Source organism: Oreochromis niloticus, linkage group LG17 (genome assembly GCF_001858045.2).
Source record: "Oreochromis niloticus isolate F11D_XX linkage group LG17, O_niloticus_UMD_NMBU, whole genome shotgun sequence".
Lineage (NCBI taxonomy): Eukaryota > Metazoa > Chordata > Actinopteri > Cichliformes > Cichlidae > Oreochromis > Oreochromis niloticus.
Window position 1 is genome coordinate 21504132 of NC_031981.2, and position 26920 is coordinate 21531051.

Genomic DNA, 26920 nt, shown 5'->3' on the forward strand with positions numbered 1-26920 from the left:
AAAAAACAGTTTAAAAACCCAAAACAAAACATGTAAATGTTTGTGGGGTTTTCTTGTTTGTTTATTGAAAGCATGACATTTCTGAATGTTGATGACTTGTCATACATTATTTTCTTGGGATGTTGGTTACCACCTGGTGTGGTTTCAGGTTGTAGTGGTTAAAGTTAGGTAAAGTAGTAAGTAAAAATATGTTATGTGACAACATCAGGTGGTTTCTAGAACAATGGCTGAAACGCTAAAAAGAACGTTTGGAATGTTCCACACACACAAAAATGCTCCTAATGGTCTTCCTGTATACACACACACACGCACTTGCGCGCGCGTGCACACACACACACACACACACACACACACACAAACACACACACACACACACACACACACCCTTGTTTACCTGTCTGTATGGGCACTATAGCAATAGACTTGTTGCCTTCTTCGGACCATTACCTTCTGCCAAAACCTAAAATTCAATCTGAGCCATAACTAAGTCTGGACCCAGCAGTGACCCTTTGAAGGTCTGTTTAAATGTGAAGACAAAATTTGGCATTATTTGGTCTTCAAATGTCCTCAGAAAGTCTAAGACTCATATTACATCTCACATAAACACTTCGACAAGCAAACACACACTTCCTGTTCAGAGCACTTACTGTATTGTGTTCCCATAGAATGTTCCAGATACTTTCAGGATACTCTGGATGTGAATGTCTGTATTGTTCTCCTGCTAACAAATCAGTATTTAGACTGTAGAAAAACAAAACCTGACTCCGCCCACACTCCCCTCAAATAACCTTCTATTGGTCAGTAAGTGGTATCATTGTTGTATCTGCAATGGTATACGCAATTTTCATTGTTTGTTTTTAAGAAAAGTTTGAGAAACAAAAGGGATAAAGGTTATTTATGGTTTTTTAAAATGTACAATTTATGCACTTTTTTTTAAAGAGATACATTCATTTTATTCTCTATATTACAAATATTTAACACTGCAGTGAAAACGATACAATAATATTTTTATTTTCAGCCCCGGAGCCAGTCTCTGAGATAACTGTTTCAAATGGCGGCAAGTCCGATGCTCTGCAGGTGTCGTGGCGTCCTGTGTCAGGAGTCGTGGACAGCTACCTGGTCTGCCTTGAGGAGAAGAAGGGAATTCCTATCCACACATTTGTTGTGTCCCACTCCTCACCACCTGAGTGCTCATTCAGGTCGCTGGAGGCTGGCCGGCTTTACTCGGTGGTCATAAAAACAAGGAGTGGCGACCTGGAGACTGCCACCACCGTCCTAGCTCGAACACGTAAGAATCCAGTCCTTTTAAAGTCCTATATTTGTCTGAGTTTATGTTTATTTTACCATCTACCAGTTTTGTTTGTACTTATATATAACCTTTATTTAACCAGGAAAAGTCCCATTGAGATTAAGAACCTCTTTTTCAAGGGAGTCCTGGCCAAGAGGCGACAACACGTTGAAATTACAAAGTTACATACATATTATAAAATAACAATTACATTTTAAAAAACGATTTTCTCTGGCTCTCTCAATCTAGACTTAAAAGCATTTAATGAAATAAGATCTGCTATCTTCCAATCCTTTTGCATCGTGTTCCATGTGAAAGGGGAAGCATAAGTAAAAGCCCTCTTTCCTAGTTCAGTTCTGGCAAATGGAACATTGAGCAACAAAAGATCGCTTGAACGCAGGCTTTAAGAAACAGTACTTTTCCGTGTGAGCAGATCGCAAATGTAGGTGGGCAGTTAAAACATCTCTGTTGCTTTGTCTTTTGTTCCATTTTGCAGAACCAGCCACTGTGCAAAATCCAACAGCTGTTCACTCTGGAATAGACAACTTCCTCAAGGTATATCTGTGTAACAAGAATAACATTTCATTTCATGTGGTGTTACTATTGCAGTTTTTTACTTGTTTTACTTGTTTTTTTACAGCTCTCTTAGTGAAATGACAACCTAAGTGGTCTACATCTCAGAAAAAGACAACTTTCTGGGATATTTGAATGTTTTTTTGTTTTTTTTGATAGTCCAAAAACAATTTTACTTCTGAACCTGTGTTGCGACTTGAGGCTCTGACAAACTAAATTGTGGATTTGTTAAGAGGAATTAAGGCGCAAAAGTGTCTTTTTTTTTTTTTTTTGACAAGACACAAATGTAGATTAAAAGGAAATTTCTCACTACTTTAAATTACCTTTTGATCCCTCAAATAATGTGTTGAGATTTCTGTATAAACTATATATTTTTAATTAAAAACTAAACTTAATTTTTTGATGTTTTCAAGACACTTTAATCTTACACATAACAAAAGAGTCACAGCTAAAATAAATGTGGGGGTTGTCTGTTTTAAGGCTGAATAATCATCAAAACAAATATTTCTAGGTGGCTTAATTGAGAACAAATTACCACCCATTACACAAACCTTTACAGCTAAAATAGGTGTGGCTGTTGTCTGCAAAACAGGTGGCACACATTATTAGCGTCGGGATTACAGCTGTAATAGATGTGGGTGTCATCTACATAACACTGATGATGTGCACTACTCTAACATGCCTCAGGACATCTCAGCACATATGTATTAAAAATAAAAATGAGCTAAGTACCAAGTCCTGAGGAACTCCGCCATCAGCTTTGAACTAGAGCACCTGGTCTCGCCATAACCAGGTTTAGTTAACTTGGGTGAAGGAGTTATTAAACGTACAAATAAGAGTAAAGCTAGAACTGATAGAGAGTCATAAAGCTGATTGATTGATTCTTTAAATTTTTTAAATATTACTATGTGATCATATCGTGTCATACTTTCAGGTGTACTGGCGCCATGCGGCTGGGGTTCTCGACCGCTACGTGGTTCTGATCCGTTACAATCACACCGTGCTGCAGAATAAGAGCGTCTCAGCAGGACACAACGAGTGCATCTTCTCATCTCTGACGCCGGGTAGACTCTACACTGTCACTGTGGAAACCTGGAGTGGAAACTATGTCAGCAGCATCTCCACTGACGGACGCACCTGTGAGTCAGAGATAAAGGAAAAAATGACCTAACGTGCTAATATTACAGAAAAGTTCTTCTTTGTGTGTCTTATTTCTCCTGATTGTTATGAATTTTGTATTTTAGTACCTGCAGCTGTTCAGAATCTGTTACTCAGCAATGCAGGAATCAACGAGTTGAACGTCACCTGGAGCCCTGCCCCTGGAGACGTGGATTACTATGAGGTGTGCTTCTACGAAACTTTGTTTAAAAAATATTTAGTAATTCATAGACAAACACCTGAACATTTTTCAGTCCAACCTGAAAGCACAGGTCTAAATAATCAGTATCAGCTATAATGTGTTGTAAATCGGATATTACTGAGGGAATTTAACTTATAGTCCTAGTTTTAAGAGCAGAATTTCATCAAATTTCTTAATTTTTCCATGTAAATATATATATAAAAAAGGTTTTCTTTCAGTCTGTGACTAACAACTGTTATAAATGCCTGTATTAATATCTGACAGATAATAATTGTTATATTACTGAAAATAATTTTTCTTTCTTTAAAGTTATTATTCAGTTATGACAACTGCAAGTTTCGGTCAAATGACTATTTCACCACACAGTTTATAGTTGTCTGGGTAAAACTTTGACGTAGGTTTGGGGGAAAAAAAATATTATGATTGAGTGATAGTGTAAGCAGGTACTTTAAGCATGTTTAATAGGGTTGTGGTTAAAATAAATTACTATAATTACTTAACAATTGTGTTGTAAATGAGGTATTCTGAGTGCATTTTCCTACTGTTATGATTTAACAATGTTAAAATGTATCATCAAACATGAATTCAAGCCCTGTTTCCCAGAGGATGAACTCATTTCGCTGCACCACTTCCTGTACCTCCAGGTCACTCTGCTCTTCAACGATTCTCGGGTATTCCCTCCGGTCACGCTGGGTGGTGAGGTGAGACAACACCGGCTGACCTCTTTGATGCCTGGGCGGCTTTATAAGATTGTGGTGGCGACATTCAGTGGAACGTATCAGAGAGCCGAGTTCATCGAGGGGCGAACAGGTTAGAAATGCAGAGTATATGTCCACAGTTTTTTTGCAAGCACCTTGGGTCGAAGTTTAGTAAATCCATCTCGTCTTCAGCTCCCAGAGCTGTAGGAAACCTCCACCTGGTTCCACAACCTGGTCTGACTGACTCTGTTGCTGGACTTTTGGCTTCCTGGACGCCTGGCGAAGGAGACCTGGACATGTACATTGTGTCCCTGTCAACCGTGGTAAGTTACTACCAAAAACACCTCATCACATGATTTTTTTAACCCCTTTTTTGGTTCCAACTTCAACTGCAATTCATAAATGTGCATCTGATATCAAACACTGCAAGTTTCACACCTATCATAAACATATTAGTTTGAAATGTATACAGTTGGATGGAATAATAGGTTCAGTGTGATTTTGTACATGTTCTGTGTAAGTATAATATATTGGAAATGTTTTATTTGAATTAAAAAAAATACAAAAACCCCCACCAGATAACAGTTCAGGGTGTGCTGGTATATAATTCAGACAGCAGATCAACCTTCTGCTTTTCCGTTCCACACCAACATGAACAGCTCGTGTACACATTGGGTCGACTGATGAATGGGTGATGTTCATACTGTATAATGAAGGGATGAGGAGGTGGTGGAGTAACAGATGACTTAAGACTTCTCCCTCAACTTTCTGTCTTTAGGACGGAGTCACAAACGACACTCGTCCTGTTCCCAAACATGTCACCACCCTGGACTTTTTAGAGCTGACCCCAGGTCACTTTTACACCATCACTGTCCAATCGATGAGTGGGAAGCTAAGCAATAGCAACACAGTCACAGGCAGGACAGGTAAGGCACCTGACAGATTATTAGAGTTTTGTCATTTAGATCAGTGTAGACTGAACATGGGTAAATTTCCTCTCCCTCACCACAGCTCCAGCCAGAGTCACAGCCCTCCAGGCTGATAACGACCACACCACCCACAGCCTCACCGTCAGATGGGAGCGGCCAGTGGGCACATATGACAGCTACAGCCTGCAGCTGCTGGACGAGGCCGGCATTGTGGTGATCAATAGAATGGTCGCAGCGGAGAGTCGCAGTGAGCTTCTGGAGGGTCTGACGTCAGGGAAGTGGTATCGTGTGAGGGTCGTGACGCTGAGTGGTGGCGTGCAGTCACTGGAGACAAGCGCAGAGGGGCAAACACGTAAGTCACTATTTAGTTTTTAGTTTTTACTAAGAGGACTGATCGGTAATGACGTATAAATCACGTTATGATACAACTATGACTCTTCTGCTACATTTTTTTTTTTTTAAGTGTTGAAACCCTGCAGTTCCTCTGATGTCCACTAGAGGCTCCAGCAGGCCCCATAGACTCCCATGTTAAAAGAAGTATTTTCACTAAAGAACCTCCTGAAAGAACCTCCTGTAAATGCACACTCTGACCCAAGGCGACTCTTTTCTTCCTCAGGTCCGGCTGCCGTCAGTAATCTAGTGGCCATTTCAGCCAACACCTCCTCTCTCTCCTTCTCCTGGCGTCCGTCCGATGGCCATGTCGACATCTATGACCTGACGCTGTACAGCATCTCTGAGGGGACCACCAATCACAGGCAGGGCTCTCCTGGGAACAGGAGGGATCATCACAAGGTGGGATCAACATTCACATCTGTCCTGATGTTCATGCTAAGCTGTTTCATCATGTTAATGTGCGCTGTGTTCTTCAGAATGCAGGTGAACAGGTGGACTTGCAGAAGGTGGGCTCGGCTGCAGACAGCTGTGTGTTCTCTGGGCTGAGACCAGGAAGTCTGTACAAGCTGCAGGTGGTGAGCTGGAGCAGAGACATGAGCAGCGAATCATCTGTGCTGGCCAGAACTGGTCAGTCAGTGCTGTTGTATGGATACAAACACCACAGCCATTGCTTAACCTTCATTTCACTCTGTCCTCATCTTTTCTCACCTTCAAGATACTTTTTCCACGTTCTCTTCATTTTCTGTTTTTTCTTTTGATAGTTTCTCTTCTTCCGTCTTGCCTTTCTATTTTCTTAAAATGTTCTTCTTTTTGCTTCTTCTCATTTCACTTACCTCAATCACATTGTTAAAATGTCTTCTTCCTTTTTGTCCCCCTTCTGCTCTGCAGTCCCATCTCCAGTCTCGTCTCTGCAGGTCGAGAGTTCAGGATGGACGGACAGACTGAGAGTCAGCTGGCAGCACGGAGAGGGAAGCTTTAGCAGTTACGAGGTAAATGGATCTCTGTGATATCTGCAGTGAAACTGTTGCTAATGTGACCTCCTCCTTCACTCCACAAAAAATAAATCCCACTAGCCATGTTTTGCAGAGTTTGCTCTTTATCGTTAAGAATTAAATTCCTCCCCATGACTCTGTGATGTTAAAACAGAAAAAAATCTGAGTGGAGTTCTGAATTAGAATCTCATGCTGATTTGTTCGTTTCCCTGTTACGTAAGGTGGTGCTGTACAACATTTCTGGATCCAAGCTGGGAGCTCACACTCTTGGGGCGGAGCACACAAGTCACACCTTCACTGGGCTGGTCCCTGGTAGACTGTACAGTGCTGAGGTCATCACGCACAGTGGAGATTTGACCAATAATGTTTCAGCATTTGGGCGCACCTGTGAGTGAAATGAAAATACACACCAGCACATTTTTTTGATGTAGTTTAAATGCCAAATTATTTTGATTACGTTTTTTTTCCCCCAGCTCCCCAACCGCCCGATCATCTGTCTGTCAAACAAGGCCCGACCAATGACACAATAGAGCTGTTGTGGGCTGTTCCCACCAAAGGAGACTACAGTAACTTCAGTCTACAGTGGACTCCTCCTGATCAGCTGACGGTCACACAAACCCATCTGACCAGCTGCATTGTGGGCGGGATGTTTCCAGGGCGAGAGTACAACTTCACTCTGATGACTGCCAGTGGCGGCGGAGCCAAAGGTGGACCGACAGTCAGGAGCCAGCCAATCCAGAGGAACATAAGAACAAGTAGGTGGAACCTAAAGGAAGAAAAATAAATCAATTACTACTGTGCGAGTATTTAATCAGATTTATTTATACAGACCTTACTCTCTTAATATTTCCTGTTAGTGGAAGAATGTTCTGCATATTAATTTTGGCATGTTTTTTGCATTTTCTTATAATTGGTTAATCAGATCAGGATTAATCAGGTTCTGACCGGGGGCAACTGCTGTCAATCAAGACCCATAAGAGAAATGCACATTAGACAATCTTTATGGTTTTATTTATGTTTATAGATAATTTGAGCAAACATTAAGAAAATACTATCTGCTTACAAGAAAAGGATCCAAAACTTTAAAAGCATTTTACAAACCAGCTGTATTTATGATTTTATTCCACTTGATGGCAGCACAACAGAGGCTCTGAGTCCTCGTCTCTCTGTGGAGTTAAATCCACTTTTAATCCTATCCTGCTTGTCCAGAGGGTTTTTTGGCTGCAGGGACTGAAACCATCACGGAGAGGAATAAAAAATATCCAGGTCACATATATTTAAATAAATCTGACCCAGTTTCTCTCCACAGTTTCCTTTTTTTTAATTTCCAGCAGACGAAGTGATAAAGTATTTAACACATTTATAGATACCCACAGAGAAGCCCTTATTTTGAGCTCACTCACACAGGAAGTACAAAATTAAAAGCTAGATCTGTACAGGCCCAAAACTTCCCTGTGTATCATTAGAAGAGTAAAGATGACTTAAAGGAAAAGGCCCACAAAATCCCTCTGAAAAACAACTGAATGCAAGTAATGTCTGTTCATCAGAGGTGTGTCGTATTCATTCTTCACTGAATACAGACACAAGTGAGTGCACCGAAAAGCCCGAAAACTATTTTCACCTCTTCAAAAACAACCAAAAAGCAGATTATCAATCCATCTTTAAATGTTTAAAGATGATAAAGGAGCACCTTAAAGCTTTTGTTATTACCTTTAATCTTTTGTCATTATTTTTAACATTTCAAAAAGCCTTGGAGGACATTGATAGATGCTGTCTCTACATGTAACCTGTGTACACTTTCACTGAATCATGGATTCATATTGATTTAAGTTATAATGACTACTAACCGTTAAACTGCATCAAATAACCAATCAAAAACTGGTCAGCAGAAATGAGCACAAGTGAAATAAGAGTGAATTAATCTCAGCAAAATATTCATTTATTTAGTTTGGCTAATGTAAGAGGGGGTGGAGCTTATGTCTTATACTTTTTTGCTTTGTTAAAGGGCAGTCAGATTAGTGCTGATTTTATTCATGTGGAAAAAACAAAAAAAATCCAGTAAAATCCCAACGAGCGAGGTTAAATCTGTTCTACTCACAGGAGTATTAATCCAAATAATTTTGTAGTACAATAATTATGTCATAATTAGCTCATGTTTACAGATCAAAGGCCCTTATTCTCATCTTTTAAATACAAAAGTTCCATCTTATTTTTCTATCTTCTCTCTGCTGCCAGCCACAAAATGACAAATGTGTCGTCCTTTGCCTTTGTCTTTTCTGGCCTCCTCAGGCACATTCATCATCTCTTAAAGAGTGATTTTATCATCTGATCAGGAAAAATAAATGGGGACTTTAGCAGCAGCAGACTCGTCGCTCTCTGTTTTGAAAAAATAAACACCACAAGGAATTTATTTTATTCATGAAGGTCAAACTTGAAAATAAGCAAAGTGAGAAACAGAAATTTCACTGGACTTGTTCTTTTTGTCTCCTTTTGTCACTTTTCATTCATCATCTTTCTTGTCATCTTGTCTTCATTTTTTCTATACTTCTTTCCTCCCCTTGTGTCCTTACCTCCTCTTTTCTAGGTCCATCTTCTGTAAAGTCCATCCACTGCTTCCCTCTCTCCTCTTCCTCCCTCTCCTGCTCCTGGTCACCTCCACACGCCGACTTTGACTCTTACGAGGTTGAGTGTCGGCGCTACGATGACCGGGAGCTGATCTCAGCATTGAAGCTAGCGGGAGGCGTCACAGCGGTGACACTGGACCACTTGGAGCCATACAGGAAATACTCTGTGACGGTCAGAGTGTCATCAGCCGGACAGACGAGCCCGCCGGTGACACACACCACTGTCACCATGATCGACCGTGAGTTTAAACACACGCTCACAAGGATCTTCATTTAAATAAGGCAGTATCAGGCACCTAACCTGGAACTAAACCTATTTGACCTGAGCCCTGCACCAAGACCCTTTAAGCATGTGAGGACTGACCCAGAACAGTCCTCACTTTTCATTAAATTTCATTGGTCCTCACATTGATAGATAGACAAGCATAGATACACACACCAATATTCCCCTCAGGTAAAATGTTGGATTTGGTTGTTTAAATAAAACCTCTGTTTAAGTAGGACTGCTCACCTGGGAAACAAAGAGGGAACTGAAGACTGACTTCAAGTTTGTGCGTAGTCTGTTTTCTTTACCTGTTTCAGTGGCGTTAATGCTCAAATATCATCATTAACTTTGTGACTATTGCGTACTTTTCTGAACTAATTCCATAAAAACGCTCAAATGTTTTTAACTTGTAGTTAAGCTTTATGTCCGTTGGCCTCTTGGGTTTCTGTAGCCAAACACAATCACATTTGGAGGAGAGGGTGGAATGCTAAGGCGGGATTCAATGACTGACAAGTTTGACTTCACTGCTGTGATTGACACATCAACAATAACCAGTGATCACATGGCAAGCTAGAAGAACTTCAATTAGCAGTTACCATGAGTCAAACTAGCAGCCCATGACTAACTTAAAGCAACATAAAGCAGCTTTTGTGAACAGATTTCTCCTTACTAGAAAGTCGAAGAAAAGCGTTCAGCAGACATTTTTTTACATCGCTGAGTTTGGCACACCTGCCCGTCAGCTGTCCAACCATTATTCACTCCCAGTTTGTGGTTCACATTTTCGGGAAACTCGCTCGCCATGAGTTTTTACACTAATAACATTCAGGTTTAAGGTCATATTTGTCATTTTACAGGCAAACTAAATTGTGATTGATTGTTCACTCACTCTGAAGCCCAGCTCTTATTTGAATAAGCCAACTTCATGAGTTCATGATGCTGTCATGGGTGCCAGAGAGAAACAGAAGGGATCTGACTTGGCATCATCTGGTTTTCTGTGTTTGCTGTCAAACCCATTTGTTTCTGCTGTATATCTAAGTAGCTGTACCTTACACTGAATTGGAACTATCAGGTATTATCTTTAGTTTATTAAGGGTCTAAAACCTCTAAATAGCACACTTCCTCCTACGATTCTATCTAACTAGGCCGAGTTTGAACATCTGGTGCAGTCAACTCCTGCTACAATAAAACACAAATGACAAAAGAGAACTTTTGTGTGTGTGTGTTCATAATGAAGGAAGGAGACACACACAGGCTCTTAATCTTTGAAGTGTCACTTTATTTTTCTCTTTGCCCTTTTTGAAAAAGTCACTATGACCCTGTGGAGATTCAGAAATTCTTTTATTGCTGCCATATAACCTGCATTATTATAATTGCATTAATAACATGTTTTACAGCATTATTTGATTAGTAATATTTCTTACAGGGTTCATATTGCATTGAATATGTTTGTCATCACATTCATTCTATTCACAGGTAGAGTTCATTTTATACACATTGCATATCTGTGCTTGTTTAGAGTTGATGTTCCATCCAAGAGGGTTTTAAGCTTCACTGGTGAGAGTGTCCAGGTGATACATGTTGAGGGAAGATGAGAACATAGAAGGTTAATTGCATGCATGCTTACAATACACATAAATCTAGGGACAGGTCTGAGCGAGGGCCCAAGTGTCTTCTGCTCCTTCTTGAGACTTGCTGCAATTTAGTCTACTTAGTGATTAATGACGAGTGTCCATTATTAGCTCTTAGAGACCCTGTAGCTTGAAGTTGGTTACCTTAAAAGGCAAGTGTCTTTGACCTTATTGTAACCGGCTGCCCTTTTAGCGACCTGGTAACAGATGACCGGAGGAGATAACCAGCCCTCAGATACTCTGAAGGCTTAAGACTATGATTGTGCATGGAAGGTGTTATGGAAAAGAGAAGTTATATGTCTGTGTCTAGCCATTAAAAATGTACAAGATGTACCATTGTCTGTAAACAATGACTGTACATAATCTATTTTTGACCTGTATTTGACGCCATGGGGGGGCGGATACCCCATTGCTTTAAAAGTGTTTTTCACATGTATTTTTAGCAGAGAGATAGAGAAGACTCATGCTGTAATTTTGTTCTGTATTAATAAACTCACCGTTTGATTGCACTTTTCTGGGGCCTCTGTGGTTTGTTTCACTGCTCTACATTGATCGATTTCGTGACAACCCCAAACAATCTGGAAACTTTTCTCCTCTGCTAGAATCTTTTCCTTTCTTCTCTTTGTTCCCCCTTAGTTCACGTCCATCTCTTCCTCCCTCTTTGTGCTTGTGTTGCATTATAAATCATCCTGACACAAGTGCACTGGAAACAGAAAAAGGCAGAAAATCCACAAGTTTTTTTATAGATGGCAGTTCAGGAAGGGAGAAAGCCAAGGATGAAACTGGGAGAAAGAGCGAATGGAAACTGGAAAAGCCAGTTTCTTCTGAAACAACATACTTTTCACAGTGTTGTGGTATACTAGTATTGATGATAACCATCTGATACTATTGTGCTGATTGTGGAAGGATAATATTGTTGAAAAAAACATTTCAATGTGCTGTTGATTTTGCAATTAACATTATTATATTTTTAAATGCCATAAATAATCATCTATGTCATATGATAATTTCACAGTTATAAAATAGTTTATGAGCTGGATAAAATGTCTAAATTTTGAGAAAATGAACAAAAATTCCAACTTAATTTTTAAAATTAGTACTGCAATAATTATGAGCTAAAAATACATTTAATAAAAAGTCAAAATTTTTGTTTACACTTTGTTTAACCAGTCCTCTCTCCTGTCAGGCCCTCCTGTCCCACCTCAAAGCGTACGTGTCACCAAAAGGTCATCGAAGATCAAGTCATCCTCCATCCTGTTTCGCTTTAACTGCTCCTGGTTCAGCGACACCAACGGAGCCGTCCGATACTTCAGTGTGATCGTGGCCGAGTCCAATGGTACAAACACACCAACACACATTATTTTGACTTATATTCATTTCCTGTTGAATTTCTCATCATTTTTATTATAAGCCATTTCCTGAATAAATAGCAGTTTAATTTGGGAAATGAAGAAACAGAGACACAAACTGGAAGTAGACAAGTTTTTTGTCTCTTCTGACAGCCAATGAAATGCTGCAGCCAGAGCAGCGCCACCCACTGCCCTCATACCGCGACTACATCAGCAACTCATCCGTCAGAGCCTATCAGACTGCCTACTTCCCCAGCCGCTGTCCACAGGACACTGAGAACTCTGCTGGGCAGGTAATATGTAAATTACGTGTTGAAATTTTCTAAAAATGCAAACAAAATATTTGCTTTCTACAAACCTCTAGTCATAATAAAGGTGCTGATTTAACTAAAGTATTTGATGTTTATTAAGAACATTTTTAGTTATTGTTTATATGCAAAAATTTAAATATGAGACATTAGAATTAAAATATTTAATTTTATTACGTTTTTTAAAATCATTTTTAAAAGCGTGAAGAAATGAAAAAAATGATTACAATCAACCTCTGAATAAGAACTGTGTTTTGTGTATATCTGTCAATATATTAATGTGGTCAATCGATACCTGATTAGGTGGTGGAGGTGAACCTGGGGGCAGGAGGAGACCGGCTGGGAGGATCCTGTGATCATTACCATGACGGAGACCTCTATCTGAGTGACAGCTATGGTGCCTTCTGTGATGGGCCGCTGAAAGCCAAAACATCATACAGGTAATGAGAAACTGATGCTGCTGAAGTGCCGCTGAGCACAGAAACACCTCCCCTCAGCTACTGACCGTGTATGTGTGTGTGCGCTCGCGCAGGCTAAGCGTGCGAGCCTTCACCCGACTGTTTGACGAGAACCACAGAGAGTTTTCTCAGCCGCTCTTCACTGACACTTACCTGTCGGAGCCACTCCGGACGCATGCAGGTGAGACGGCCGACCATTTTCACTGATGATTAGAGATTTTATTATTTTTCTTTTAAAAATCTAACCTGAGCTTAACCAAACCTAACTTTTCTGTAAACTAAGAATGGGGATGAGTAGAATTAATGAATTTTTTGGGACCATTGGTCTAAATTTTTAAAAATTTGCAGTGTCTTTGAGTTTTGAAGCATTAACGTGACTCAGTTTTGTCTTTTGTTTTATCTACACCTTCCACTCGCGGGCACATGAAGTAAAAGCTGAAACATCACAGCTGGTCTAACCTCAGACATCTCCTGATATGTGTTGTTCTTTGTCAGAGCCTCTAGGTGGCGTGGTGGAGGGTCTGAGTGCTGGCATGTTCCTCATTGGTATGATGGTGGCAGTCGTCTCTCTGCTGGCCTACAGACAGAGGCTACGCAAAGTGTGAGTACACCCAGCCGTTCTGCTTGTAGTTACCTCAAGGACGCTTGGAAGTGACTACGTTAGATCAGCCAAAACATGGGGAGCCGTGCTGCTCATTTCCTGCTCTTTAATCTGAGACTCCACTACGGTAGCTTTGCATGAGTCAATGTTTGTGAGTTTAAAACACAGCTAGCTATTTGAATGATTTTCAAATTAAATCATCTAGGTATTTTTTCTCTTAGAGACCTATGAAGGTGCTGAACTCCAGTTGGTCATGTTAGCACCTCCTTTCCCTGCTCACAGTATCACTGTGAGTGCACCTCCTCACACACGGAGTGGAGCAGAGATAGACACAGAGGGGAAATATTAATATAACAAGTTACATAATCTTCAAAACAAATGTTAAACCGATCAGAACAAAGTGGGAAAGCTGATGGAGTCGACCACAGTTTGTAATTAAGTGAAAAACAAAGTAAAATATAAGAAAAGTTGTTGAAGCCGAATTAGGCCGAGATCCAAACACTGGATTGCTGGCTTCTACCATTTTCAAACACTTACTATATTATTTGAACCTTTGGTCATGTTTGTTTGGACCATCTGACAGTTTAAGAATATGCAAAGAAAAAGGAGAATATAATTTGTCTAATTTTAAAAGTTTTTCTATTTCAGACTAAGAACAGAATAGTAAAACTTTTTTTTTTTTTACTACAGCTTAGAGTTTGTTACCTTTAAGTTGAATCTGTTCTTCTGTTTACAGATTTGCTTTTGTATAAGTCAAAACGATGGACACTTTAACGGCTTTTTAAAGCATGTCTGAGATAACACACATTCCTTTTTTAACTACACCATCAATGCCACCAAATCTGGATGGGGCGTTGTCTCTGTGGCACCAGTGTGAAATTTCCCACTGGCTTCATGACTTTATGTAACATTTATGGTGCCACAACAGAGCTCTGAACAGAAAATTAGCTCCAAAATGTCACATCGGTTTTCTCACAGTCATTTAGCTGTAAAGCTAATTTACAGAGTTAATTAGTTGTGATTTGGTAAACACGTTTATTAGCGTAGAGGCAGGGCTCAAATGTTTTCATTGGTTTAACTCTTTGATCTTAATGTTCCTAATCAGTGCTGATATTTTCTGTGTGCAGGGCTGTGCAGGAGAACCCGGTGGTGAGGATGAGCATGTGGAAAGAAGTTCCAACTTCAGGGATGTATATGGGCGTCCGGAGGTAAGTTTGTGCACGCGGCACATCTATAATTATTCTTCTTCAGTACGTGAAAGAGGGAGAGATTAGTTTCCAACGCCTCCCACGTCCAATATGTGAGTATGTGAAGAACTATTAGTTTCCAATAAAGTGCTCGCTCCCTCTCTCAGATTACCTCATCATTCACCCACCACAGGCCGCAGCATCTGTTAATTACTGTGTGTGTGTGTCTGCATACATTTGTATATTGGCCACAGCTCATCAACCACAAATGTAACAGAGTGCAGAAATGAAGCTTCTCTGTGCTTCATAAATGACCCCAGCTTACAGTTACAGCACATTTTTTAACTGTACATAAAGACGATGCTCTTCTGCGTTTGCTAGTAGCAGTGATTATCAGATCTCAAATTCGCTTAGAAATAGATCGCAGATGAAAAATTCCTGCATTATTTAGGCCAGAACTGACCAGAGGGTCCAATTCGGCTTACGGGACAGCTTTGCAAGCGTGAAAATTGCAGTAACGTGATTAGACGCGAGTGCTTTAAACCCAACGAATGTGTAAAAATAGGCTGTTGTTGTGGTATTTTTCATACTACATGTCTGTGAGACATCTCAGACTGTCCATCATTCTGTCACAGGATAGGCCAGCCCACCTCAGCTTGTGGGCCATGAATTAAAATGACTTTAAGGTCACAAATGTAAGGTTTTCTTTGACTGAGTATACAAGATGTTTTAAGTGATGATCGAACCAGCTAAACTATAGATGATTAAATTTAACCCCATTTTTGCATAAAATCACAGTCCATTACATTTTAGAACCACGGTGTCAAATGTAAGACCCGGGGGCCAGAATTAGCATGACAAGGACTCCAATCTGGCTTGCTGGACTGTTTTAGAAAAAGAAAGGTGAAGGAGAGCGTAAGTTTTGGATTGTTACATACATCTTACAGCTTTTTCTTTGATAAAGACCTCACCAACACAATTACGTAATACATAAAGAATTAAATAATAGAGATGTTCTGACTGTATACTAGACTGGAAATATTGCTATTCTTACTGGATAATGTTACAAGAGGCGATAAAACTATGCATAATGTATCATTTTCACTCCTGCATTATGTTTGTGTTACTGTCTAGTTGATTATCCACCTTTATAAACTATGTTTCACCACCTTATTATACTGTCACATGGATTAACTCGATTTTTTTATCTTCTGTTGCAGTAACCGTCGGATCACCAGGTGAGAGTTTAGGCTTTCTGGAACTCTGTATGTAATTAATTTGTTGAAATGGCTAAAAATCACCACTCTACCTCCAGTATATACCTTTTGCTGAGTATTTGTCCATCTTTCTCTGTTCAGTCCTATCAAAGCGGGCCATTTCGAGTCACATCTGACCAAGCTGCAGGCCGACTCCAACTACTTGCTTTCTGAAGAGTTTGAGGTAAGTGTATGACAATTATTATAAAAAGTGTAATCAAGAACCTGATCAATCATACTATTTGTTTGTTGGGCATGTCTTCAGTTTTCATTTGGAGTGTTAAATCTCAGGAAGACAGAAAGAGACACCGTTTCTTTTACCAGAGGTTTTGGATATTAATAATATTAAATCACTGTTGTAGCAGCCCCTGGCATCAAGAATGACAGACGAGTCTCTAACGGGTGCAGCCATTTATTTCCTCACCAAACACGGCTCAGTCTCTTGACATCATTGAGCACCATTAAAACTACAAAATAAGGAAAAATTGATACCCACACAGTCCCTTTGACCAATAAGCAATAACAACAAATGAGCTTAAATTAAATCAGGTAAATTCAAAAAACAAGTACAATATACAGTAACTGATTAAATAAAACAAAATAGGTCTTTTAAACTGCATCAAAGTGCTTCAAATTTCCCACGTGTGGGACTAATAAAGGTTATCTTATCTTATCTTATCTTCACAGTTCAGTTGAATAAAATATAACATCAGATCACACTGTTGGGATAACTCTGGGTTTTGGACAGTTCTGGTCAGGCCCAAAACATCTTACACTCAGAAACCTTGAAGCTCTTCCATTCGTGTACCAACTTCACAGCAAATCAAACTGCTTGTTCTGGGCTCATGCTCATGCCAGTTGGCTGTTGGTTCAACTTGCCCGCCTTTTCAGAACCATTTTGCTTTTCAACCATTGCTTCTCTGAAACTTAAAGGTCAAGTAATGTACCATGACTCTGATGAGGAATGGCACTGGTTTTCTTCAAAAGCAGATTTTTGGCTGGTCTTGTTAGTCACAACGTCCTGATGTTTATAACTGTACAAATGTAATTATTCTCATCTCTGTTCAGGATCTGAAGGATGTCGGCCGTAACCAGACGATGGATGTCGCCCGAGTGCCGGAAAACCGAGGAAAGAACCGCTACAACAACATCCTGCCATGTTAGTGCAGTTTTTAGCTTTAAAGCTGTTTTGCTTCTCAAAAAGTTGAAAAGAAAAAAGAAAAAAAAACAGTCCCTCCACATAAATACAGTTAGCTGACAACCCTTCAAGTCCCTCAGTGAGAAAGAAAAATAAATCAAAGTGGAAATCATTGCAATCATCGTCAAGAGCTTTAATGAGGCAGCACCTGTTCCCTTGGTGACAAGGATGAACTCTGAGGCTTGAGGTGATAAAAGCATTCATAATTACACAATACTACTGAAAATACAGCATCTATTTGGAATATTTACTCATTTAATTAGCTTTTCGTTTCCATTTCTTAGCCACCCAAGCAGATTGTCCTCCATATTATTTATTATCCACACGTCACAAAATAGTTTCGCATTGCATCTTTTTTCCAACCAGCAGATTAAAAACTATAAAATGGTATGTCCTCCAACCAGTTGATCAGCTGATACCAACAACTGGCCAAATTTAATTGATCTTAAAATTTCAGCCCTTGTATCTGAGTCCAGTTTAATGAATTTGCATAACTGAATTTTTGCTCATTCAAAGGTAGTGTGATGATGGGCTGAAAAACAGCCAAATTATACTAACGATGGTTTGATTTTAAAAAAAAGAAAAAGAAAGGAGCTGTTTTAAATAATGACACTGAATCTAAATTTCCTTGAATGAAGCAATCTTTACTCAGGTAACGATAACATTTGCTCAAAATAGCACAAAAGAGTTGCTGTTTTAATTGTTATTACTCAATTAATGAATCATGTGTTAAATGTAATGTTTAAAATGACGATACAGCTGTGAAAATGTTTTCTGTCTGTGTCGTTAGGGATGATGCCAAATTATTTTTAAGTGTCTGAAATGTTAGTTCATTGATTTTTTGCTATGGGAGTGATATAGAGACAGATTTCTAATCACATGAAAATTGTTGGGTACATCTGTTTTACGCAATTATAAAGGAAATATCCACAATTTGCCATTTTCAAAGTTTTTCCTTCTTAAGTATCGCAGTTTAAAATAAAGTAATTAAGCATCAGTCATTTGTAACTGCAAAAATATCAGATTTATGACTCGAGGTGCCACATTTACAACATCACCTCTATAATTAACTGTCAGAGAAGTAAACACACTTACACCACACACACACACACACACACACACACACACTCTCTCTCAGTGAAATGAGTCATTACTGAGTTTCACATTTACACATCTTTCACATTTAATAATAAGAGCCTCAGGAAAGCTGTGAGAGACGCTGTTTTCATTACTTATTCTAGAGTGGATGTGTTAGAATTTCACCATCAGACATAAACTGCATCCTTTAGCCTGCGGGGAAACATTAATGTGACCATATTGATTAAACTATAAGGAATCTGCACTTATTGCTTTTACAAATATGCCCTCAGTAGCTCAAAATGATTGTTGCTTCTTCACTAAGTAGACTGATAGAAATTTAATTGGGCAATTTTCAAAATTGTTAGTTTTTGGCTGATTTCAGGTTAAATGTGCGAATCTGATGTTTAGTATTATTGCAAAGTTGCAATAAGATGATATATATTTAATTAAAATGGCAAGAAAAAAAAATAAGAATAACTGAACGACTGAGAGCATCAGTTAAACCTGCTTTTAATCCAAAATTTTTAATGTTATCCAAACAATTGCAAACAATTTTAAATAAATATTAATAAATATTTATTTATCCCTGATTTTTCCTCTCTGTTCGAGACTACCACTGGGCGGTGGTATATAATAGAGGTTAACTGATAAAAAAATGTGAAAAAAGACATTTTAATGAACTTCTACAATGATGAAACACAGAAAACAAGAAACAAGAAAACTGGAGCAATACTTCAGAGTCAGAGTCTAGCTGTTGTACTGTGCTGCTTTTGTAGCCTTCACACTTTTAGTTCTGGATGTACAAACTGATTTTAGGTAAATGATTCCTTAATAAATAACCTCTAAAAGTGCCCAGCTCAGCAGCAAACAGCAGAGAGTTACAGCTTTTGAAGAAAGAGAAACCTTAAGAAGCTAAAAACCCAGAAATTATTTATAAGAACAGGTGGAGACCAAAAATGGAGCTAAAACGCTTTAATGTCACATTGCTCTGTGGATGCTGGATGTAGTGGGAGGAATTCAGTCAACATTTATTAAACCAGTTCAGTACTCATTGCATTAGAGTTAGTTTAAACTACACATTAAAGATAATGAAAGCCGCTGGTGACTTATTTCTTCATTTTTCTAGATGATTCTACCCGAGTGAAGCTGTCGTACCTGGAGGACGACCCCTGCTCCGATTACATCAATGCCAGCTACATGCCTGTATGAACACATGCTAAAAAGCACAAACTGAGCGCACACACTGACAATGACACTAATACTGCCTCTCTCGCCTACATGTGCAGGGTAATAACTACCGCAGGGAGTACATTGCCACCCAGGGGCCGCTCCCGGGCACGAAAGATGATTTCTGGCGGATGGTGTGGGAGCACGGCGTCTACAACATCGTCATGGTGACACAGTGTGTGGAGAAAGGACGGGTGAGGCGTCCGCTTGATCAAAATGTCCATTTGAGTGGAACAATTATGAAACTGAAATTATGAGCTTTGATTGCAAGCTGAAAAGAGCTCCAGACTCTTCTCATAGGTTAGCAAAGGAAGATAAATTCAACCCTGAGAAGTAATTAAACTATATGAATGCTGTGTTTCCAGGTGAAGTGTGACCAGTACTGGCCTGCAGACAGAGAGCCTCTGTACTACGGTGATCTGGTCATTCAGATGCTGTCAGAGTCTGTTCTGCCTGAGTGGACCATCCGAGAGTTCAAGATCACCTCGGTATGCTTCTTTTTACTCTCATTTTTTATTCCAGCGTAAAAATGTAGAAAAGCAGTAATATCTAAAGAATGAAGATGGCATATATTTATTGTGAAACTTTTCATTTTCATAACTTCTCCAAACTGAGGTTGATAAGGGGATATCCTTATGCTGTATGTTTATCTCTGTGACAGACGGTCCACCCACCTGCTGTTCAAATATCTGTTAAAAGGGGAGGAGCTAAAACAGCTTGTTTCAGGCAGAGGGTGAATTGAGAGGCTACAGAAGGATTATTCTGATTATTTCTGCATTTTTTTTAGTGTGGCCATGAAAAAGTTGATTTCCACTATGTTATGTTGAAACGAACGTTATGTCGTTATGTTACATTATGTCTAAAGCCTCAAAATCCAGACCTTGAATGTTGCTATGGGTGATAACAATCCTAATAAATCCATTATCGACCCGGACAGGAGAGCAGCTGCAGTTATCCTCGGGTACTGCGTCACTTCCACTACACGGTGTGGCCCGATCACGGCGTCCCTGAGAGCACCCAGTCCCTGATCCAGTTTGTCAGGACGGCCCGGGACTATGTGGACCGATCACCCAGCACCGGAGCCACCGTCGTTCACTGCAGGTTAGATGCTTGAGGCTGTCCTCAGGGAGAAATCTGATTGGCTGTGAGTTAACAGAATCCCGTCATTAGAACCAAAAAAAAAAAGTGAACTAGTGAGCCCTTGAACCTTCTTTGATTCTCTGTTTAAGATCTTTGATAACTGGATGTTTTTGCTTGTTAGTGCTGGAGTCGGGCGCACAGGGACCTTCATTGCTTTGGATCGGGTTCTGCAGCAGCTGGACTCCAAAGGAACCATCGACCTTTACGGCTGCGTGTTCGACCTCCGCCTGCACCGCCAGCACATGGTCCAGACTGAGGTATAAGCTACATTCAAATATTTAAGTATTTAGCTTTGGATTCTAGGACATTTGTTTGACTATTTAATTTCACCTTGTCCACCAGACATTTCTCCCACTTAGACCTGTGATTGTAACGCTTCAGTTCACCTCATTATGGTTAGCAGAAATTTTAGTCATTATTTCAATTTTACTTACTAGACTATGATTAAGGATAGCCCCACATGGAAGCAAAGGCAAACAACAATAAATTTTGAAAAAAAAAACCAGTGGCAAAAAACTAATAACTGGAAGAAAAAAAACAAAAACCCATTTCATTGGGTATTGATAAATCTGCATGGTTTATGGTAATACATCATTAAAACTGAAACTATTAGACAAGAAACATCAGGAAATATTGACCTAAACTAGAATTTAACTACCAATAAAGATTTAAAAGTACGATGTTACCCTCCATTTTAGTCAATATTAAATGCAAATTGGTTCATGATGACTTTACCACACCCAAACCAGTTTGTAGTGAATAAAAAAATACTATAGTACATAAAAAACAAGTTGAACCATTAATATTACAATGAGAATTTTAGACTAAATTGGAGCTACATCATTAAAACAAGAGAAAATATTAATAATGGAAGCTATCAAATATGCTGGTCTAAAAATTCTACCAATTACTGTCATTATAATACTAAATTGTCAATCTTGATCAAACTTGGATCAAACAAATGAAGAAAAAATAAAGAAAACCAAAAGCTTATTTAGTTTTAGATTTAGTCTTAATCATTCGTTTTAGTCAATTCAATTTTATTTGTTGACGAAACGATCAATGTATTTCATAGTATTTTGTCCTTTTGCAACAGTTTTTATTTTGTTATGGTCGTGTTTTTGTCAGAAATAAAAATGGTTATTGATGAAAACTGACAAATTATTGGTCAGTGAAATTAACGTCTGTGTTTTCCATGGGACATGAATGAATTCTGCAGTGAACACTCTAAAAGCACCTGAAGGTGTTTATTACATCATTATAACAGTCTTGTTGCGTTGCAGTGCCAGTATGCCTTCCTGTATCAGTGTATTCGGGATGTTCTGAGAGCCAGAAAGCATCGCAGCGAACAGGAGAACCCTCTCTACCCCATCTACGAAAACTTCAACCCCGAGTACTGCAGAGGTGAGAGTGTTTCTAACATTTGTCATCGCAGCCCAGAAATGAAACAGTCCACCTGTTCACGTGGACATGAACCGTCTCATTTCTGTGTTTGACAGTTGAACTGAAACTGCGTTTATATGTTTCAGTAGAAACTGTGTTTTTGTCTGCAGCACACATAAATCATAATCATTGTTTTTCCTTTTTTGTCCCTTTGTTTTCTCAGATTTCATTTACACTGGACGCTAAAGAGAAGACGATGTTCATGCGATCAAAGAGAGGAAACATTCCTACACAAAAAACGGACAAAACAGGGAATATAAATAAATAAGTCCAAGATTGTAAAAACTTTTTTTCAGGGCTGTAGGTCTTGCACTCTGAATCACTGGTTTTACAGCAACAAATTCATTGAAGAAAAGTAGAAATGAAAGTGCAGATTTGGGATTAAATAAAAACAAAGCACAAGACAAGTCGGAGGTTCTGGGTTTGTGGCGCTGCAGGGAAGACTTTCGTAGCTAGAGGTGGTGATCAGCTGGTGATCGGCACTATCTGAGAAAAGTTTTTAAAATTTAGTAAATTTAGTAAATAACACCTCACAGACTTTCCACTAAATCTACAAGGAAACAGTCTGATTTTATTCAACACAAGAATCCTAAACCATTAAAACGTCTGAGACTTATTATTTTTAACCATACATTCATATATTTAAAAAAAGAATTGAATGATAATTGTGCACCATATTATTATAATTATATAGTCATTTCTGTAATTTTGAATAAATCGTCTTCCATAAAGCTGTGTAAGTACTGTGAGTACCTGTTAAATAATCTGCATCTGAGCTCAGATTGGCATGCAAATTGGATTTCTTTTTTTTCTAAATCCACCTGACAGTCCAGCAAAGTCCACCAGCTAAACATACTAGAAAAGCTCAATTGACAGGAGTGCTTTGACTCAAACCTACAGAGAGAAGGCACAAATGATCAATCAAATTCAGCCCTATCTGAATCCTAAATGTTAATAAAATATAGTTCATTGTCAACGAAAACAACAAACTTTGAAAATTTAAATTGTTAGAAATGGATTGAAACTCATTGAAAAACATAGTGGAGTCCCTTTAATGTAGGCACTGGTTGATCTCAGGTTGTTGTGATCCAAATAATAACTGAGTGACAGCAGGGAAGGAAAGAGCCATCTATTTTTTTATACCCTCCATTATTACTGTATGTTCTCACTCACTGCTCCATATAAGCTGTTTATTTAAAAATTCTAAACACACATATTGCTGTATGTAAATATAGATGTAATACTCTTTTTTTTCTTTTTTTTTTACACTATGATGAATATATATGTATATCAACAACTGCCTGGTTGTGTAATATTTCTGTTTCTCTTTTATACCTGTTGAGTAGCTGCAAGCAAACATAACCTGCTGTATTCAGACTTTAAAGAGGCTTTATTTCGCTTTTCTTTTTTCTCTGTCATATATTTTATATTACAGCATTAGACATTCGTGTTAAACGTGGCCAAAGTTTTAAATACTGAGGTATGCAAATGTAATCCCTGTAAAGAAAAGTACTTTTAGTACAGATCGCAAGCTCCAAGCTGAAAGCTGGCTAATCATAAGATAAGTTTTAAGAGAGGGGAGGGGCCTTAAAGAGACAGTAGCCTGTTTCTCAGAGGATTAAAAAAAAAATAATAGTAAAAATACTCGATATCACATTAAGCTACTTTATTAGCCTGAGAAGAAAGCTCTGGAGTTGGAAATGAGCACACTGATCTCCTGTTTAATGTAATTAATGCTTGTACACCATTTAAACTTTAAACATAAAAGACTGAAGTCTGAATACAATGCAGGAACCTCATGTTTTCTTTTCCATATTTAATAAAAACATCATTATAAATATTGTTAAAGAATCTGACTTTTGTGATTGTATAAGTTTCTAGAAAAAGCAGAGATTTTTTTCTCTTTTTAAATATTTCAAACTTAACTGAAAAGCTGGCCAAACTTCTTTTTTCTGTTCAACTCAAATGCTGGAGGATTTTCATTTTAAATTACCTCTGCTCATGCAACATATTTTATTTTATAGTATTATGATATGGCATTTTACATTTACATTACATTTAAAATACTATGGCTAAATTCATTATTATGAACTCATGAAAGCTGGTCTGCACTTTTTCTTTTTTAAAGATTTTCTCTGATACATCGACCTGCTGGATTGTTTTATGTAGACTTTAATATGTTTGTCATATCGTGATGGATTCATGAAAGTGATTTGGATTTAAATAACCAGGCCCTAAGAAAATGTGTAATTGAGTTTTAGAATTTGCTGTCCTGTTGTTGTAAACTTGATCATAAAGTGCTGAATAAAAATATCTGCCTCACTGTTTGTGGCCTTTTTTCTTTGTGTGATAGGCTACATAGCTCATAAATATTATACACACATTTTCAAATGCTGCTTAAATTATTCTCCATATTTAACATTTTTAAGATGATGATATTTCAAATATAGAGATATTTTAAATTTAAAATAAAAAAAACCTCATCAGAATTTTAGTTTTGCTTAAATTCAGTGATAATTTGTTTTTAGTAAATTCTTATGTGATAACTTCTAAAAGCTGCTGTGAATTTTCTCCATGATAAAGAATATTTGTATCATTTGCAAATAAAATGAACCGCAACATGTCTGAAGATCTAGAGGTTTAGACCCCATATAACCCCTGTGGAACTCCACAAGCAAGGTTTAAAGGTTTGATTAATGTTCTCCCATCTTCATAAACTGTTGCCTGTTGTTTATGTAACTTTTCATCCAGTCCAACGCCACCCATCTAATACCATACCTTTCCAATTTATCAATTAATATGTGATTGGCAAGTGTGTCAACAGCTTTCTTCAAGTCAATAAAGACTCCAGGTGCATACTTTCTTTGATTGATACAATTTGTGATTTCTTCATTTAGTTCAATTAATGCATTAAACATTAATCAGTTTGACCTAAATCCATGTCAACTCTCTATTAATATTTTGTGTTCATTTAAATATTTATCCAGTCTATCAATAAAGCATTTCACTAGTGTTTGGGTGAATCGTGAGTGTAGAGAAACAGGCCTATTTGTTTTGTTTGGAAATGTACCGCCTTATAATGACAGATTGCAGATGAAGGTTGGAGGTTTTTAAAATCATTCAATTACATTTTAACAGTTTTCATATCAATATCATTTCAGTTAGTTGAGATTTTGTCCTGACATCTCTCTACAACATCAATTATTGTATTTTCCTCTTGTGCTGTTAGAAACATTTAATTAGGATATTTTTTTTCTTCTATTTGCTCCTCTGCTCTTTCTCAAAGCAGTAATTTTATCAGCTATGTCTGCTCTGAAACTTACAAAGAATTTATTAAAATCATCAGTCACATTTCTTTAGGTCTGCACTTTATAAATTCTCTGTACAGGATATATTTCTTTTTACTGGCGTTTTGCAATATCTTTGGGATCCATGGACTATCTATATAATCCATTTTTTTGTGTTTTTGTTTTTGTTTGATGATGTAGAAGAATTTGTTCAAAACAGGTACCAAAAAAACCAATGGAAAAAAATAACAGGAATCCAAAATTGTCTGAACGCAATTACTAAGAAACATAAATGCAAGCAAACAGACAAAGGACTGACCGGGGCCCAGGCTTAAATACACACAGCAGGGTGATTGGGGCACAGTGGAGACGCGTGAGATACACAGTTGAAACTAATCAGGGAAAACAAGACAGTGGAAGTGAAACTAAGCACAACACAAACAAGATAAGAAACAATCAAAATAAAGCCGGAAATAACTAAATCATAAGAACAACTTGCACAGACTTAGACTTTATGAGATATGGTAGAAACAGGATAAGCGGAAATATAACTCACAAAATCAAAAGTGCCAGGATCATGATATTTCTCTAGGGCTGGAGCACATACTGTGTCATTTTGCATTGGTAAAATGTTTTTAAAGCTACTCATCAACGCCGCCATTCTCACCTGTTTGTAGATTGTTTTGTTGTCCTGCTTTTCCTTCCTGTAATACTATAAAAACTGGAAGGTGGCTGTTATTGATTAACATCCCAATCAGTATTTTATTCTTGGTGTCATTAGTAAATATATTAACTATTAAAACTGAGCCGTCATTGTCTTCGGTCTAGTGATTTTTTGGATTCATGCTCCTGCTACACATTGTGTTGATAAACACTTCTGACATTCATTCAAATCTCATACCATGCAAATCTCAGGGAAAAAACAAAGAAATTGCAAACTGAACAAGTACATTTTGTGTGGAAGGATTGCAGAAGAAGTCTCTTCTCACTAAAAACAACATGGCAGTACAGCATAGGTTTGCAAAGTTTCTTCATAACAAAGAACAAGACTTCTGGAACATTGTCATGTGGACAGATGAGACCAAAGCTGAGATGTTCGCTCAAAATCAAATGCAGCACATCACCACAAACACCTCTTAGCAACTTTCAGCATGGTGGTGGATGGGTGATGATCTGAGTGGATCATGAACTCATCGGAGTACCAAAGTATTCTAGAGGTAATTGTGAGGCCATCTGTCCCACAGCTAAAGCTTGAACCAAACTGGTTCATCAACTGGACAATGATCGCAGTCACAGCAGCAAATCCCCGATCCTCTATTCCTCCAAAACGATGTAAGAGAGTCAGACAGAAAACAAGCATTTCAGGTTATTGCAGATAAAAGAGGGACTAAGCTAATGAATTGTGGGGTGTAGTCTTTTCACAGGTTCATATGAGTTTAACTCCACACCTGTATTCAGATTACAGATCCAAGGAAATGGCTGTAGACTGAGCAGCAGCTTTAATGTGGTCATATTGAAACTTTGTTCACAATAAACCCAAAAAAAAAAACAACCTAAACTTATCACATGTTGATGCTTTTTTGATATACTTGACTCAGAGTAGTTGAGACTGAATCATCCTGTAAGACTGAGCATC

General features: G+C 38.3%; 1 protein-coding gene and 1 long non-coding RNA gene across 2 annotated transcripts in view; one reads left to right on the plus strand and one right to left on the minus strand.

The window, feature by feature from the left end:
• Window positions 1-24324, plus strand: part of LOC100691958 (receptor-type tyrosine-protein phosphatase beta) — a 37185-nt gene extending 12861 nt beyond the window's left edge. The window contains exons 11-40 of the mRNA XM_005463463.4: window positions 1019-1288; window positions 1785-1843; window positions 2796-3000; window positions 3106-3203; window positions 3866-4031; window positions 4112-4242; window positions 4698-4845; window positions 4931-5200; window positions 5465-5640; window positions 5718-5868; window positions 6130-6230; window positions 6455-6620; window positions 6707-6988; window positions 8818-9096; window positions 11937-12086; window positions 12253-12392; window positions 12711-12847; window positions 12940-13046; window positions 13361-13466; window positions 14594-14674; window positions 15874-15891; window positions 16012-16093; window positions 16978-17068; window positions 19314-19390; window positions 19474-19608; window positions 19780-19902; window positions 20352-20515; window positions 20676-20811; window positions 21838-21958; window positions 22161-24324. Coding sequence (XP_005463520.1) covers window positions 1019-1288; window positions 1785-1843; window positions 2796-3000; window positions 3106-3203; window positions 3866-4031; window positions 4112-4242; window positions 4698-4845; window positions 4931-5200; window positions 5465-5640; window positions 5718-5868; window positions 6130-6230; window positions 6455-6620; window positions 6707-6988; window positions 8818-9096; window positions 11937-12086; window positions 12253-12392; window positions 12711-12847; window positions 12940-13046; window positions 13361-13466; window positions 14594-14674; window positions 15874-15891; window positions 16012-16093; window positions 16978-17068; window positions 19314-19390; window positions 19474-19608; window positions 19780-19902; window positions 20352-20515; window positions 20676-20811; window positions 21838-21958; window positions 22161-22183 — 4193 coding nt within the window. The 3' untranslated portion in view covers window positions 22184-24324. The remainder of the gene's footprint in view (window positions 1-1018; window positions 1289-1784; window positions 1844-2795; window positions 3001-3105; window positions 3204-3865; window positions 4032-4111; window positions 4243-4697; window positions 4846-4930; window positions 5201-5464; window positions 5641-5717; window positions 5869-6129; window positions 6231-6454; window positions 6621-6706; window positions 6989-8817; window positions 9097-11936; window positions 12087-12252; window positions 12393-12710; window positions 12848-12939; window positions 13047-13360; window positions 13467-14593; window positions 14675-15873; window positions 15892-16011; window positions 16094-16977; window positions 17069-19313; window positions 19391-19473; window positions 19609-19779; window positions 19903-20351; window positions 20516-20675; window positions 20812-21837; window positions 21959-22160) is intronic.
• Window positions 10802-11991, minus strand: LOC112842625 (uncharacterized). The gene is made up of 2 exons (XR_003214485.1): window positions 11906-11991; window positions 10802-11453 (listed from the first exon to the last, which is right to left on the minus strand). It is a non-coding gene; the product is annotated as an uncharacterized LOC112842625 (long non-coding RNA).
• Window positions 24325-26920: the final 2596 nt, after the last annotated feature.